The sequence below is a fragment of the Cyanistes caeruleus genome, chromosome 17, assembly GCF_971803275.1.
Source record: "Cyanistes caeruleus chromosome 17, bCyaCae1.hap1.1, whole genome shotgun sequence".
Classification (NCBI taxonomy): Eukaryota; Metazoa; Chordata; class Aves; order Passeriformes; family Paridae; genus Cyanistes; species Cyanistes caeruleus.
Genome location: NC_141717.1, coordinates 15,438,642 through 15,452,643, shown reverse-complemented (window position 1 = coordinate 15,452,643; position 14,002 = coordinate 15,438,642). Strand labels below are relative to the sequence as shown.

The 14,002-nt window shown below is 56.3% G+C and overlaps 3 protein-coding genes, 1 long non-coding RNA gene and 2 other non-coding genes across 6 annotated transcripts; 2 read left to right on the top strand and 4 right to left on the bottom strand.

Annotated features, from left to right (window-relative positions):
• Window positions 1–93: 93 nt before the first annotated feature.
• Window positions 94–8,444, bottom strand: TBL3 (transducin beta like 3). Its single transcript, XM_023946308.2, has 22 exons — window positions 8,311–8,444; window positions 8,126–8,177; window positions 7,945–8,040; window positions 7,665–7,712; window positions 7,247–7,388; window positions 7,013–7,097; window positions 6,532–6,699; window positions 6,074–6,149; window positions 5,830–5,926; window positions 5,264–5,460; window positions 4,826–4,967; window positions 4,414–4,472; window positions 3,797–3,900; window positions 3,284–3,434; window positions 2,939–3,169; window positions 2,707–2,777; window positions 2,156–2,312; window positions 1,727–1,785; window positions 1,400–1,503; window positions 1,192–1,263; window positions 762–920; window positions 94–303 (listed from the first exon to the last, which is right to left on the bottom strand). The coding sequence occupies exons 1-22, from the start codon at window positions 8,355–8,357 to the stop codon at window positions 191–193; spliced, it is 2,430 nt and encodes an 809-aa protein (XP_023802076.2). The 5' UTR covers window positions 8,358–8,444; the 3' UTR covers window positions 94–190.
• Window positions 8,445–8,640: 196 nt separating this feature from the next.
• Window positions 8,641–9,262, bottom strand: LOC147650082 (uncharacterized). Its single transcript, XR_015277224.1, has 2 exons — window positions 9,205–9,262; window positions 8,641–8,832 (listed from the first exon to the last, which is right to left on the bottom strand). It is a non-coding gene; the product is annotated as an uncharacterized LOC147650082 (long non-coding RNA).
• LOC147650083 (small nucleolar RNA ACA64) lies at window positions 8,903–9,027 on the bottom strand. The gene has a single exon (XR_015277603.1). It is a non-coding gene; the product is annotated as a small nucleolar RNA ACA64 (small nucleolar RNA).
• RPS2 (ribosomal protein S2) lies at window positions 9,253–12,141 on the top strand. The gene is made up of 8 exons (XM_086853916.1): window positions 9,253–9,426; window positions 9,537–9,695; window positions 9,809–9,898; window positions 10,312–10,419; window positions 10,933–11,106; window positions 11,183–11,342; window positions 11,751–11,842; window positions 12,020–12,141. The coding sequence occupies exons 2-8, from the start codon at window positions 9,540–9,542 to the stop codon at window positions 12,098–12,100; spliced, it is 861 nt and encodes a 286-aa protein (XP_086710042.1). The 5' UTR covers window positions 9,253–9,426; window positions 9,537–9,539; the 3' UTR covers window positions 12,101–12,141.
• LOC111936315 (small nucleolar RNA SNORA64/SNORA10 family) lies at window positions 11,524–11,661 on the top strand. Its single transcript, XR_002868091.1, has one exon. It is a non-coding gene; the product is annotated as a small nucleolar RNA SNORA64/SNORA10 family (small nucleolar RNA).
• A 344-nt stretch (window positions 12,142–12,485) lies between the features above and the next one.
• NDUFB10 (NADH:ubiquinone oxidoreductase subunit B10) lies at window positions 12,486–14,001 on the bottom strand. The gene is made up of 4 exons (XM_086853919.1): window positions 13,854–14,001; window positions 13,195–13,333; window positions 12,793–12,932; window positions 12,486–12,684 (listed from the first exon to the last, which is right to left on the bottom strand). Exons 1-4 carry the CDS (start codon window positions 13,999–14,001, stop codon window positions 12,587–12,589), a joined length of 525 nt encoding a protein of 174 aa, XP_086710045.1. The 3' UTR covers window positions 12,486–12,586.
• Window position 14,002: the final 1 nt, after the last annotated feature.

Here is a 14,002-nt window from a genome sequence, read left to right as displayed (position 1 = left end):
AAATTCAGGCTGTGAAAAAACAAACCCCAGCTTGGCCAAAGAAAGGGCCTTTTCCCTTCCTTCATCCCTGAGGAGATTGGATGCTGGACTTGGTTTAGAAATTAAAACATTTATTATAAAATACAAGAACTAAAACTCCAGCTGCCATCCTGGTGGGCTCTTTGGAAAGAGAAATTGGTGGGAAGGGGGGTCACAGAGTCCCCTGGTCCTGCTGGGCCACAGCTGCCAGCCTCATGTTCTGCCACATGAACTCGATGAAGGTGGAAGCCTGGAGCAGCCGGCCCAGCCTCTGGAAGTGTCGCTCTGCAGGGAGGGAAGGGCTCAGAGTCACAGGGGAGGCAGCAGAGCCCGGCCTTCGACGGTGGAGCCAGGATGGGAGAGCTGGGAATGCCCAGCCCAGAGAAGGGAACACTCCAGGGAGACTCCCAGGGCCCAAAGGGGCTCCAGGAGAGCTGGAGAGGGACTGGGGACAAGGGATGGAGGGACAGGACACAGGGAATGGCTCCCACTGCCAGAGGGAAGGGATAGGTAGGATATCAGGAAAGAATTGTTTCCTGTGAGGGTGGGGAAACCCTGGCACAGATTCCCAGAAAAGCTGTGGCTGTCCCTGACTCTCTGGATGTGCCCAAGGCCAGGATGGACGGGGCTTGGAGCAGCCTGGGATGGTGGAAGGGGTGGATTAACTGACGTGCCCCTTCCACCCCAAAGCATTCCATGATCCCTGACCCAAGCCAGCACCTCCTGTCCCCACAGAGCCTCACCCGTGTAGGGCAGCAGAGATTCCACGGCAGATTTAATTCCCGAGAACTGCAGGAGGCTGTCGGGTGCCTCGTGCTTCAGGAGCATCTCCATGACGGCCTGGGCCTCGTGGCAGTTTCGGGAGTTGGTGTTCCACGTCACCAGGAAGGCCAGCACTGCCTCTGTGGGGGAAGGAAGCCTGGCCAGGCTGGCACACACCCCAAAACAGCCCTGGCTTCTCACACAGCCTCAGCTCCCACACCGTGACTGAGCCTCCCCACCCCTGGCACTGCCCAAGGTCCTGGCCCAGTGCAAGGTGTCCCTGCCCATGGCAGAGAGTGGAACTGGACAACCTCCCAACCCAAACCATTCCAGGAGTGTAGGACTCTAATTTCAGGTGACAGAGCAAGCCTCTGACCTGAAAGCTTTTAGCACTTCAATCCTGCAACAAACCTTTCTGATCCTTGCGGAGCCGAACGATGTTCTCCTCCAGGTGCCTCCTCCCCTCAGGCTCCTTGAGGATGGCTGAAGGGAGAAATGAGAGCAGGACACTGAGGCTTTCGGACTAATTATTGGACTTTGTAGCCTTGAACTAGCTGGAAAAGGTGTCCTGGAAAGGTGAGGGGGCAGGAAATGCCTTCAGAGCTCGCTCTGGACTCACCCTTGACCACGGTCAACACCGTGTGTGGCCGGTCCAGGGAAATGGCCAGGCCCAGAGCTTTCAGGTACCTCTTCTCATGGAGAAGGTTAGAAAGCTCTTGCTCTCTGGAAAACAAATCAGGGACGAGAGTGAGACCAATCTTTGGGTGGTGGAGAAAACCAAAACCACACAAAAAGCAACAGATTTGGCAGTAACAGTAAAGAAATCTGTGGTGCTCGTCAATAAACACCTCAATTCCCTCACTCCACTGGGATCAGGTGGAGCTGGATGGGTTCAGTTCCACTGCACAGCTTGCCTTTCACTGCATCTTTCACAAAATCTACTCACTTCATGATCTGCTCCTCCTGTTTAGCCTGTGCTTCTTTCTCCTCAATTTCAGTCACATCCTATTAAAAAAAGAACACAAAACAAAACAGGATAAAACTTTATCAAATCCTGCTTTAACACAGAAGGGTTTTGATTTAGTCATCAAGTGATGTGGAGACCAATTTCTGCAGCAAAATCTGGGGGTCAAGTAATTTAAATGTTAAATCCAGCAATTCCCAACTTCCCTCCAAAGCTCCACTGCTGGGACTCTTCTGCTGCTCTGGGGAAATTCAGGATGGATATAAAATACCCCCAAACGCCAAGATCAGCCTTGCTGAACCAATTTCAAAAGGCAGAAAAGGAAAACACGTGGAAAACAAAGCACTGAGAGCCTGAGCTCTCCAATTACCCTGATTATTAACCCAGGGAGAACCAAGCCCCATGCTGTACCTGCCACAGGGTGATGCAGGAGTCACTGGAGGCTGTCACCACCGTGTCATCCTTCTTGTTGGAGTGAAGGCCCCAGATTTTATCTTCATGACCATCCAATGTTTTCACACACTCGTTTGTTTTAATTGTCCACAGTTTTAAGAGACCATCAGATCCGCTTTTGGAAGAGGAACACAACAGAAAGAATCACTGGACAGATCCATTCCTGCTCTGTCCCACCTCAAATATCAGATGAACTCATCCCATGCCAATTCCTTCCAAAGAGGAGCAGAGTTAACCCAAAATGTGGAGGACAAGTTGCACCCTTAGCTTTGCCTACTGTGTTTGTCCCAACCCAGCAATGCCACAGCAGCCACATGGAATCCATGGAACAACTGCAGAAGAGGAAGATTAAAATAACCTCTACAGAAATCCTGGCCTAAACATGGCATCTTCCTACAGATCTTTCCAAAGATTCTTTGGACACAGGACTGTTCCCTCTTGGTGCTGATGATGAGCTGAGATATTCCCTTAATTCTGGATTCTCCCCAGATCCCTGGGCAGGCACAAACCTGCTGAGCAGCTGAGCCCCTCGGCTCACAAAGATGATCTTCAGCACCGAGGCATCGTGGCCTTCAAAGGTCTGCAAAACAGAAAGGAGGCTCAGCAGTGGCAGGCCTCTGGAGAGACCCAAAAGGATCCAATTCACTCATAAAGCCCCAAGAAATAAGCTCCAAGTTTTGGAAGGATCCTCACAAGGAACCCCAAGGTTTTGCCCAGGGCAAGAGGCAAAGTTCTCATCACCTTCAGACAGCTGAAGTCCCGAAGTCCCCAAAGCTTCAGGGTCCCATCAGCTGAGGAGGTGGCCAAGACCTGATCCACAGGGGAGAACTGCACACACCAGATCCCACGTTTGTGCCCAGAGAAAACCCCCAGCAGGGAGCAGTCGGAGCAGGACCACAGCTTGGCCAGCCGGTCCTGCGAGCCTGTGGCCAGAAGTTTGTCATTGGGGGACACTGCCACGCTGTTGATGTCCTGGGGAAGCCACAAGAGGAGGGGAAAGAGGGTCAGGCCTCGGCTCTGGCTGTGGGAACAGAGGCTGCAGCACAGGAGGGAGACTGAAGCACTAAAGATCAGGTGGAGCTGTACCTTGTCATGGCCCCTCTCGGTCACCCTGGCATGGAGGGGCTCTGGACTGGAGATCGAGGCTGCTTTTGCTTTGGAAGTGAGGGATTCTGGAATGTTCCAGATCTTGATGGTGCAGTCCTGGCTGCTGGTCACTATGAAGTTTTCCTTCAGCCTGAAAGGAAGGAAACCATCAAGTGCAGGGGAAACAATTCAGTGGTTCCTCCTCCCTGACTGGGATCTCCACACTCAGCCACTGCTGGGATGTGAAAAGTGGTTCCATGGCTTTCCAAGCTCTTTCATTTCAGAGTGAATCCCCCATCCCTGGGAGCATCCAAGGCCAGGCTTGACAGTGGGAGGGGTGGAAGGAGGTAGTACTGGATGAGATTAAAGCCCCTTCCAACCCAAACCATTCCATGATCCCTTCACACTGGGGCACCACGAGAAGCTGTGAGCAGGGATGAGAAGCAGCACAGCTGGGAGGGGGACAGCAACCACCAGAACATCTCCCTCCCTCCCTTCCCCAGGCTGTGTTACCTGGAGCAGGTGACAGCACCCACGCCGTGGGCATGGCCCAGGCCCTGGGCCACACAGGTCACCCTGCCAGCCCTGCCCATGCGCCACACACGGATGCTTCTGTCCTGGAGGGGGGAAAGGACAGAAATGCCTGAGTTTTCTGAGAAATCAGCATTTCCCCATGCTGTCATCACATCCCTGAGCCCTGGGATGGTCATCATCTGGTCCCTGATGTTCCAGCTTGAACCTTCATCTTTGTCACGGCAGGGGACAAGGTCAGCCCCCACTCCAGGGTTCCAGCATGGAGGTTTGTTTCTGGTTGTATCAGAGCTTTATTTTTGGGTCTATCAGGGCTCTTGGTACCCTTTCCCCCATCAATCACACACTAACAACTTTTCTGAACTCTGCCACCAGACCAGGATATTTAGAGAAGGAAAGATCTCCTTCAGGCCAATAAAATACAACCAATTTTCCCAGGGACAATGTTAAAAAGGGTTAGTGGGAGAACCTTGGATTTGAATCATGCTTTAGATAGGGATTGTATGAACAAAAAGCCCTTTCTGAAGTTCCAAAAATATAATTTTGCCACAAGATCTGTAGGAATGAAGAGTTTCATTAAATGGAGAGCAGTGACTCACCTTGGCACCAGTGACAAACATCAGGCCTTTCCTGAAGACATCCAAAGCCAGGATTGTTTCTAAACAGAAGAAATAAAAGCTGGTGGGTGCAGAGCAGTGCTGGGATGGGACAACAGAAAGGCGTGAGTTAATGAGTCCAGTTCTTGATGAGCCCAGTTAATGAGACAGGGGACAGGTGTGGGACACGACAGCCCCGGTCTCTGTGGACTGAGCCTGTCACACACCCACACCTCCAGCTCCAGTTTAAACTGATCTCACTGCCAGGGACAAAGGGACACATCCTCTCTCCACACAACTCCCAACCCTGCTGGGATGCTGCTGCACCAAGAGCTCAAGGACTCCTCTCCACCAGAGCTCCAGGAGAAGCTGGATAGAGGAAGAGCTGCCCACGTGTCCCCACGCTGTCACACACCTGTGTGGCCGTACAGGATCTGGCAGTGGGACGTTGCCAGCTCAAACACTTTCAGCTGGGGGCTGTTGGTGGCCACAACGATGTGAGAGTCACCAGGGCCCAGGAACTTCACATCCAGAACCTCCTCGTTGTATCCTGCGAGCTGCAGATGGAAACAGTCCAAGAGGGAAAAGGCAGCTGAAGGAGAAGGTACCAATGACTGGTTTTCATTTCATACTGGGTGTAATTCCTACACACAGGAGGCATTTCTGGCAATTCTGCTTTCTTATTCCTGTGTTGGCCTCTGGGCAACATTCCCCCAAACCACTGGAATTCTCTGGCACCATGGAACATTTCCAGAACAGGCTGGAGCCAAGGGCACCCCTGGGCAAAGCTCTTCCAGAAGCAGAGCCGACCCTGGAGCACGGATAAAGGGAAAGGGAGGCTGAGGGCTGTCACCTGCTTCCTGAGCTGGAGGCTCTGAGCATCGTAGAAGACGATGTTGTGCTCCAGGGACACGGTGAGGATCTCATTCCTGGCAGGAACAAACTGGCACTGGGAGAGGCTGCGCTCGCTCGGCTCCTCCCGCAGCGCGAAGGGCACGGCCTGGGTGTGCACACAGGCAGCTGTGGCCACGTCCCACACCCTCAGGATGCCTGGAAAAACACGAGAAGTCATGGCAGAGCCACTGCTTTACACAGTGGCTGTCCAAGGAACGTCATCCAAACCACTCTGGGAAAAGCCACGCAGCTCCAAGGCAAGACTGGGCAGGATCCAGCTGGAAAAACCTCCAAGTTTTGCTTCTTCAGTGCAAATCAAACTCATGGAGTTTGGAAATGTGTTTGAGTATTAAATGGATCAGACTGTGCCTGTTCCATCCTGCTCATCCCCTCCTGCCCAAGGAACTCAGGAGCAGGCTCTGCTCTCCACACAAGGCTCCTGCCACATGGAGAGGACACAGGCCAGGAATGACAGCAGTTAAGTGACTGGAGTGCCACCCTTCAGGCTCCAAATGTGACACTCACCTTTGCTGCCAGCTGTGACAAAGTGCAGCCCTTGTTTCTTCACACCCAGCTGAGAGAAATCTCCCTCTTCAGGCAACAACACAGCAGCTTCCACAGTCTGCAAGAGTCAGAGAGGCAGAACCAGAGCTGAAAACCCCTGGGAAGGGAGGGAAACCTCAATTCACAACGTACACAGCCAAAAGAGGGAGACCATGGCCTGGAAACTACAGAGGATCTCTAAGGAAGAAGTAAAAAGCAGTTTCACCTCGTAGACAGGGACAGTTCGTTTGCTCTGCCTGGTCTCCAGGTCCCAGACCATGCAGATCTTGTCACGGCCAGAGCTGCAAATGAAAAGCTCAGTTTTAGTGCCAAACTTGGGTCTGGGTGCAAATTTGGCACCGTGGGAGTTCAACACCTCTCTGGAGAGGCCATGGGAGAGAGAGCAGCAGCATTCCCTGTGCCAGCACAGAATATTCCTGTGGCAGGTTGGACGGGGCTGGGAGCAGCCTGGGACAGTGGGAGGTGTCCCTGCCACGGCAGGGGTGGCACTGGGTGGGCTTTAAGGTCCCTTCCAACCCAAACCATTCCCTGATTCCAGGGCTGACACCCACTGAGCACTTGCATCACCCCTTCCCCTCACAGCAGAACCTGCCCAGAGCCTCCAGGATGCCCCAGTCCTGCAGGAGGTGAACGGATGGAGGTGACAGCCCTGCCAGGAGGTACCTCAGGAGGGTGTTCCCATCTGCAAAGGCCAGCGAGGTGACAGCACTGAAGTGCCCATCCAGCACTGCCACACATTTGCTGGAGCTCAGGTCCCAGATGCGGATCTTGTAATCCATGGAGGAGGAGAAGAGCTGCAGGCGGGAGATGTCGGGGTGGAACTCGACCAGGCTGGGCAGGAGGAGAGGAACAGGACAGGAATAAACCACCCAACCTTTAAATAAAGCACATCCCACAGCAGGACAGGTTCGATGGGCTCCGAGCATCCTGGGCTAGTGGGAGCTGTCCCTGCCTGACAATTTTGTGATTCCATGAAAATTCTTGACCAAACTGTTTCCTCTCTGGGCAGATTCAGCCGTAACTCTGCTCTCAAAACCCAGGAAGAGCCCAGAACCTGCTTGGAATGGACCTTCATGTTCCATTAACTCAAGAATTCCACATCAATCCCAGCATCCCAGCACAGGCAGACAGGACTTGTCCTTACTGAACCACTCCAGAGGATCCTTTCAGGTTGTGTGTGCAGTAGTGCTTGATCATATCCCAGATTTTAATGGTGCTGTCGCAGCCACCTGGGAAGAGAAGGAGATCTGGGAATGAACTCTGGAGGAGAGAGCCGTGGGAAGTCCAGCAGATCCCCAAACTGGGGCCCTGAACCTCTCCCGCCCCTGCCCTCTTGAGGGAGGAGCAGGAAATCCCCCTGGGGTGGTTCCAGAGGTACCTGTGGCCAGCAGGGTGGCCGTGGGGTCGAAGGCCATGGTGGCCACGGGCGCGGTGTGCACGGCTCGCCAGGTGCGCTCGCAGCTGGGCTCCCTCCAGTGCCACCGGCGCAGCAGCAGCGCCCGGCTCCCTGTCACCAGCACCTGGGGACAGGGGACAGGGACAGTTACCACGGAGCCACTGCCTGAGCGTGGCTTTCTGCCAGCCCCACACAGCACAGGGAGCTGCTGGGCCCCTGGGCAGGGCCTGGGGAGGCTCCAGGGGGATCTCGGGAAGCACACGGGGCGTGGGACAGAACCGTGGAATGTCCCCAGCTGGGGGCACATTCACGAGGATCATCGAGTCCAAATCCTGGCCCTGCACAGACACCCCAAAATTCCCTCCATTCCTGGCCCAGCCTGTCCCGAGCACAAACCCACCTCGTCATCAGGGCTGAGCGCGAATGCTGTGACATCCTCTTCCTCATCCTGGGAAAACAGAAGGGAAATCCCACAGTTAAACCATCCCTGGAGAGATCTCAGAGCTCCCTTCTCCACATGGCTCTGCTGACACCGAGCACAGCTCGGGGACCACCCAAAATCTGTGTTTGGGTCCGTTCCCACTCTCCCTGCACTCCTCACTCCTGGGAGCTTTATATCCACAGTGAGAAAACCCTCCGGGAGCGCCGGGACACGCTCAGGAGAGGCCGATTCCCGTCACCTGCTGCAGGCTGTGCAGGAGAGCTCCCGTTTCCACATCGATGACGTTGACTTTGCTCCCACAGGGGCAGAACATGAACTTCCCATCCCGGCTTATCTGGAGAAAAGGGATCGGGAACAGGAACGTTAGGGCCAGAAGGATGGAGGGACATCCCCAAATGTCCCTCCAGAGCCGGGATTACCTGGATTCGCCCTCCTTTGTAGAACGGCTCGATCTTTCGCGTCACGGCGTAGCTGGAAGGGAAAAAGATGCGCGGAGAGGCCCCGTTAAAGCGGAGCGACGGCGGCCCGGGGGCTCCGGTCGCGCGGCCCGGCCCGGCCCCTCGCTCGCCCTCGCAGCCCCAGCCCGGTCCCGCCGGTGCCTCACTTGCTCTTGAAACGCACGGGGGCAGCGGCCGGGTCCGTGTCCGCCATGGCCGCGACCCACGTGCTTCCGGCTGCCACTTCCGGGAAGCGAGGGAACACTTCCGGGCCCAGTGACGTGAGCGAGGGGCGCCACCAGCCCCACGTGGGGCTCCGGAGAACGGGATGAAATTCCCGGTTCCCGGAAAAGCGGCGACAGCCCGGCCCGGCCCGGCCCGACCCCTGCGCTGCATCTTCTCCGCGTTCTCCTGCAAAACCGCCCCTCCCCAAGGAAGCGACTTGAGGGGTCCGACCACAGCGTAAAGCAGGACTTTTGACAATAGGACAGAGACGCTTTAACTTTTAAGCATTTCATCTTTTATTGCACACCGAAATACAAAAACGAATCGTTTTCAGCTGTAACTCCCATGTCGCCGTCCATCACGGCATTTCCGTGCTCTTCACAGCAACTCGGGGAAGGGATTGCCGTGGAAGTGCCAGCCCAACCCACGGCGGGGCCGCGGCTCTCAGCGGCCGGGAACGGCACCTGGTGCGGGGAAACGAAGCTGAGAAACATCCCCGACATCTCCTCACTCCCGGTACCCGCCGGGCACGGGCCTTGTGGGAACATGGGTTTCATTCCCCACACAGAGGCGTGGGCAATAAGCTTTATGTTCCCGATGCTGTGGGCGCCGTTATCTCACCCGGGGCCACAGCAGACCCCGAGTGATTTTCAGACCGCGCCGGGCGCTACCGCGCTCCCCGGAGCGCCTTCCCGGGACGCTCCCTTCACCCCACCCGGCCGGGCTGCGGCTCGGGCAGCGCCACAACCACTTCCCAGCAGAGTTTTGTAAGGGCTAAAGGTGCACGGAAGGAGGGAGATGCAGCAGTGCCTTCCCCCGGACCCACAGCTCCTCACCTGCCGCCGCCCCGCCGCGCTCTGAGGGCTCCGGCCGCGCGCGCCGGTTTAACCCGGGAGCCGCGCCCGCCCCGCACTCTGTATAATTCACCATAAACCGCTCAGTACAGCCCGCGCTGTATTCCATATTCAGCTCGCAGGGCTGGCGCTGCTCTCGCGAGATACCGCGCACTATAAATATTGGACGGCGCTGCCGCGCGGCCTTCTACGCTGAGGGATCACGTAAGTAGAGCGGGAGCGATGGCGGCGGCCCGGCCCGGCCCGGCCCGGCCGGCCCCATCCGGCCCCATCCGCGCCCGGCGCGGCCCGCCTCATGTCCCGCTTTGTTCCAGCAAATGGCGGACGACGCCGGTGCTGCGGGAGGAGCGGGAGCGGCCCGCGGGGGCTTCCGCGGTGGATTCGGGACCGGGCTGCGGGGCCGCGGGCGCGGCCGCGGGAGGGGCCGCGGGAGAGGCCGCGGGGCCCGCGGAGGTAAAGCCGAGGATAAGGAGGTGAGTGGGGACCCGGGGACGGGGGTGCTGCCGGCCCCGAGGATGCGGCAGCGCAGCCGGGTCCCGGCGGGTGCTGGCACCTGGTGACTCTTGGCCGTGGATTTCTCTGCCAGTGGATTCCTGTCACCAAACTCGGTCGCCTGGTCAAGGATATGAAGATCAAGTCTCTTGAGGAGATTTATCTCTTCTCGCTTCCCATCAAGGTGAGTTGCTGTGGACATGGAAATGATGGGACAGGGAGATGCTCCAAGGGGCGGAGCTACGGAGGGGTAGCCGGGGGTGCTTACCTGGGGAAGGGAAGGCTTGGGGAGATCTCAACTTCCGGAGCTTAAAGGGGCTCCAGGAGAGCTGGAGAGGGACAGATGGGATATTGGGAAGGAATTGTTCCCTGTAAAGGTGGTGAGGCCCTGGCACAGATTCCTAGAGAAGCTGTGGCTGCCTTGGATCCCTGGAAATGTCCAAGGCCAGGCTGGATGGGGCTCGGAGCACTCTGGGATAGTGGAAGATGTCCCTGCTCTTGGGAGGGGGTTGGATTAGCTGAGCTTTGAGGTCCCTGTAAACCCCAACCATTCCAGGATTCCACGATTCCTGTGTGCTCACTGCCTGACTCTTGCAGGAGTCGGAGATCATCGATTTCTTCCTGGGCTCCTCGCTGAAGGATGAGGTGCTGAAGATTATGCCTGTGCAGAAACAAACCCGTGCTGGGCAGCGCACCAGGTTCAAGGTAATACCGTTTTTCTGGATCCTCCTGTTCACGTCTTCCCACTTACATTTTTAGTGTGATTTTAATCATTCCAAATTCCTTTTACTGTCCCATCTAGTAAATAAATATTTTGCTATGAGGATCATTAGTAATTTGTAAAATGTATTAACTTTAAAATGTCAGTGGTGTGTGCAGATTTTCCTTGAAGTAGCACTGGCCCAAAAGTTGGACTGCAAAACTTTTAAACTTCTTTTTGAGCAAACTTTTCTGACACTGTAAAATTCAGTTGTTTTTGCACAGCAGCCTTGGGTTATCAGGGAGAAGTTTCGGGTGTAAAGAGGGAGTGCTGTTGGGAAATCACAGGGAGTTCTGAGCAGTGGGAGGCTGCAGCAGGGAATTGAATCCAGTGCATTAAAAACCTTGGCCAGTTCTATCTGAAGGATGAACTCTGAGGGAAAAATGGGTGTTGAGAACTGTGTGTAGGGTTTGGGGCTGAGCTCCTGGAGGGAGCAGTGAAAACTCTTCTGCCTGCAGGCGTTTGTGGCCATCGGGGACTACAACGGCCACGTGGGGCTGGGGGTGAAGTGCTCCAAGGAGGTGGCCACAGCCATCCGTGGGGCCATCATCCTGGCCAAGCTGTCCATCGTGCCCGTGCGGCGTGGCTACTGGGGCAACAAGATCGGGAAGCCGCACACGGTGCCCTGCAAGGTGAGTGTCCCGTGCCAGCCTGGCCCTGGGGCTGCTCGGGGCTGTGTTCTGGGGCTGACCCGATGTGTCCCCGCAGGTCACCGGGCGCTGTGGCTCCGTGCTGGTGCGCCTGATCCCGGCTCCCCGCGGCACCGGGATCGTGTCCGCCCCGGTCCCCAAGAAGCTGCTGATGATGGCTGGCATCGATGACTGCTACACGTCGGCGCGGGGCTGCACGGCCACCCTCGGCAACTTCGGTGAGCTCTGGGGCCACTTTTGTCACTGATGGCGCCACAGCACCTCCATTGTATGGTGCTTTGTGCCTGCAGCAGTGAAGCAGAAGCCACAACTTCTGCTGCTGGTGCAGGTCAGTCCTGCTGTGGGTTCTGTCAGAGCTCGTTACAGAAACGTGGGGTGTTACACCTGTCGCCGCTCCTGAATCTCCCAATCTGCGCGATTGCACTTGTGTGCCGTAGTGTAATTGTCGTAACTGGAGAGAGAGAGAAACCTGAGTTTTGTGGGTTCATCAGAGAGGCCTGCCCATGGTCTCCCTGGTCCTTTCAAAATTCCACATTTTTGTAGTGGGGGATATTTTTGAGCTGTGGCTCGGATCAGCGGGCTGGTTCTGCAGCGGTTGACAGGCAGTGTGTGACATCTCTCTGCAGCTAAAGCCACCTTCGATGCCATCTCCAAAACCTACAGCTACCTGACTCCTGACCTCTGGAAAGAGACTGTCTTCACCAAGTCTCCTTACCAGGTAAAAGCATTTTGGTAACTTACAGTTCCAGTCTTACCCTTCCCCTAAAATTATATTTCTGTACCCAGAGATTTGGCAGCTCTAAAGTTGAGCTGCCCCGGTGCACAGCAAGGATGGGAAGTGGTGCTGAGGTGAGAGGGGTTTGAGGGAATAACCCGCTGTTGGTGTTTCTTGCAGGAGTTCACTGATCATCTGGCCAAGACCCACACGAGAGTGTCGGTGCAGAGGACCCAGGCAGCTGCTGTGGCCGCCACCTAAGCGGCTTTTGTACGAGAATAAAGCGATCAGAGAACCAGGAATTGGTGCTTGGTGTGATTGGGGGTTGGTGCTCGGGGCACGTGGGTTAAACCATGGAATGGGTTGGGTTGGAAAGGACCTGGAAGCTCATCAATTCCAGCTCCTGCCACGGGACACTTTACACTACACAGTGCTGCTCCGAGCTCTGTCCAGCCTGGCACTGGGGGCACATCATCCTTGCTCAGCCTGAGGGCATTCAGAGCCAGGGCAGAGCAGCTCACAGACTGTTCTGGTGGCACATGAGGGAGAGGAGGGGGTCCAGAGGGCAAACCCCAATACTGGCAGCCCCAAGTGCCTGGAGCTGAGGGCTCACAGAGCTCTTCAAAGAATAAATACAGATCCCAACTGTACAGCTGTCTGTTTATTGTGGAGGCCAGCGGCACCAGAGGTCAGGGAAGCAACATGCACTTGGATACCAGCACCACAGAGGGAGGAATTGTTTCAGCTCTACTGGTTTTCTTGCGCTGCTTTCCTCTCCTCCATCATCCTGTGCTTCTGCTTCATCAGGCACGTCCGTGCATTCCCATGGTAACCCAGCTCACCGTCTGAAAAAGAAAGGAAATGTTTGAGCAGTGCCTCGCACAAGCCTGTGTTCTGTGACTCCCCTTCCCTGTGTTTAGAACCCTTTCCCTGTGTGCTGCTGCCACACTCACATCTGTCCTGGTAGGCCTTGGTGACCTGTGCCAGCAGCTCCATCTCCTTGGCACAGTTCTGGAACTGGTTAGGTCCTTCCCTCTGCTTGCATGCAGCCATCCTTTCCCGGACTATCTCCACGATTTCCTGATCAACCATCCTGCAGGGAAGATGCAGCAGCCATGAGATGACAAGAGCTGAACCTAGGGATGAGGACACTCCCATGGAATGTCAGCTCTGGGATTTTCAGGGTCCCGGTCCCTAATGCCACCATGCCCAGAGTGCTGCAGGGACAGCAGGACACTGATGTGTAATGGGGTGGGCTGGAGGTGCTGCCCCAGCATTCGCCAAAATACTGAAGGTCCCAAGAGCTGTGTGCTCTGCTGTGACCTCGCCTGGGGACAGTCCAGGGGCAGCCATACCTGTCCCTTCTCCACTGAGCCTCGGCCTCATAGTAGCACAGGTAGTCACCCTCCAGGCACTCGCTCAGGTCAGGCACACGGGGGAACTTCTGGTGGTAGTAGTAGAACTTCTTCTTGCTTTGCCACCGCTCGATCAACTCTGCAGGGACAGCCCGGTCACACACCCCGGCCCCAGCTCCAAGGGACAGCCCCAGTGCTGGCACTGCCCGGTGCCACCTTCCCAGGCAGCAGCAGTCGGACCATTCCTGTGTCCAGCTCATGCCCAGCTGTGTGTCTGTCCCTCTGTGCTGTGTCCACGCTGTGGTACTGTGGCCCTGTATCCCCTGCACCTCTCCCAGTGTCCGAGCTGTGTCCCACGTTCCTGTGTCTGTCCTACTATCCAAGCTGTGCTCTTGTCTCTCCCGTGTCCCTATGTCTATGCTGTGTTCTTGTCAATGTCCCCTGTCCCTGTGTCCCAGCGTCCTGACCCTCTGCCCGTGCCGTTAGTGTCAGGACCAGTGTCCCCGTGTCCTTGCGTGTACCCTTTGCCTGTCCAGGTGTCCTCACGCCTTTGCCCCGTGCCCCGGTGTTCCCATCCCGGTGTCCCCGTCCCCGCGTCGCTGCTCAACTCCCACAGGGAGGGGGACGGGGTTCTGGGGGGGATCTCGTCCCGCCGGTACCTCGGACGAAGGTGACGGGCGCGTCGATGACAGAGCTCAAGGCGGCCTGGAAGTAGTTGACGGGGTTGGGCACCGACGTGGTCCTCTCGGAGACGGGGGTGCGTGTCGGCGGCACCTTGTACGCCTCCAAGTCGTGATCCTCCGGCATC

Excerpts from the sequence above, each read along its gene's own strand:
- TBL3 (XM_023946308.2), bottom strand. The coding sequence starts at position 8,357 with ATGGCGGACACGGACCCGGCCGCTGCCCCCGTGCGTTTCAAGAGCAA. Across the intron at positions 8,041-8,125 it reads ACAAAGGAGGGCGAATCCAG|ATAAGCCGGGATGGGAAGTT; the intron begins GTAATCCCGGCT and ends CCTTTTCTCCAG. Across the intron at positions 6,700-7,012 it reads GGATCCTCTGGAGTGGTTCA|CCTGGTCGAGTTCCACCCCG; the intron begins GTAAGGACAAGT and ends CCTCCTGCCCAG.
- RPS2 (XM_086853916.1), top strand. The coding sequence starts at position 9,540 with ATGGCGGACGACGCCGGTGCTGCGGGAGGAGCGGGAGCGGCCCGCGGG. Across the intron at positions 9,696-9,808 it reads GTAAAGCCGAGGATAAGGAG|TGGATTCCTGTCACCAAACT; the intron begins GTGAGTGGGGAC and ends TTTCTCTGCCAG. Across the intron at positions 9,899-10,311 it reads TCTTCTCGCTTCCCATCAAG|GAGTCGGAGATCATCGATTT; the intron begins GTGAGTTGCTGT and ends TGACTCTTGCAG.
- NDUFB10 (XM_086853919.1), bottom strand. The coding sequence starts at position 14,001 with ATGCCGGAGGATCACGACTTGGAGGCGTACAAGGTGCCGCCGACACGC. Across the intron at positions 13,334-13,853 it reads GCCCGTCACCTTCGTCCGAG|AGTTGATCGAGCGGTGGCAA; the intron begins GTACCGGCGGGA and ends CTGTCCCTGCAG. Across the intron at positions 12,685-12,792 it reads CAAGGCCTACCAGGACAGAT|ACGGTGAGCTGGGTTACCAT; the intron begins GTGAGTGTGGCA and ends TTTCTTTTTCAG.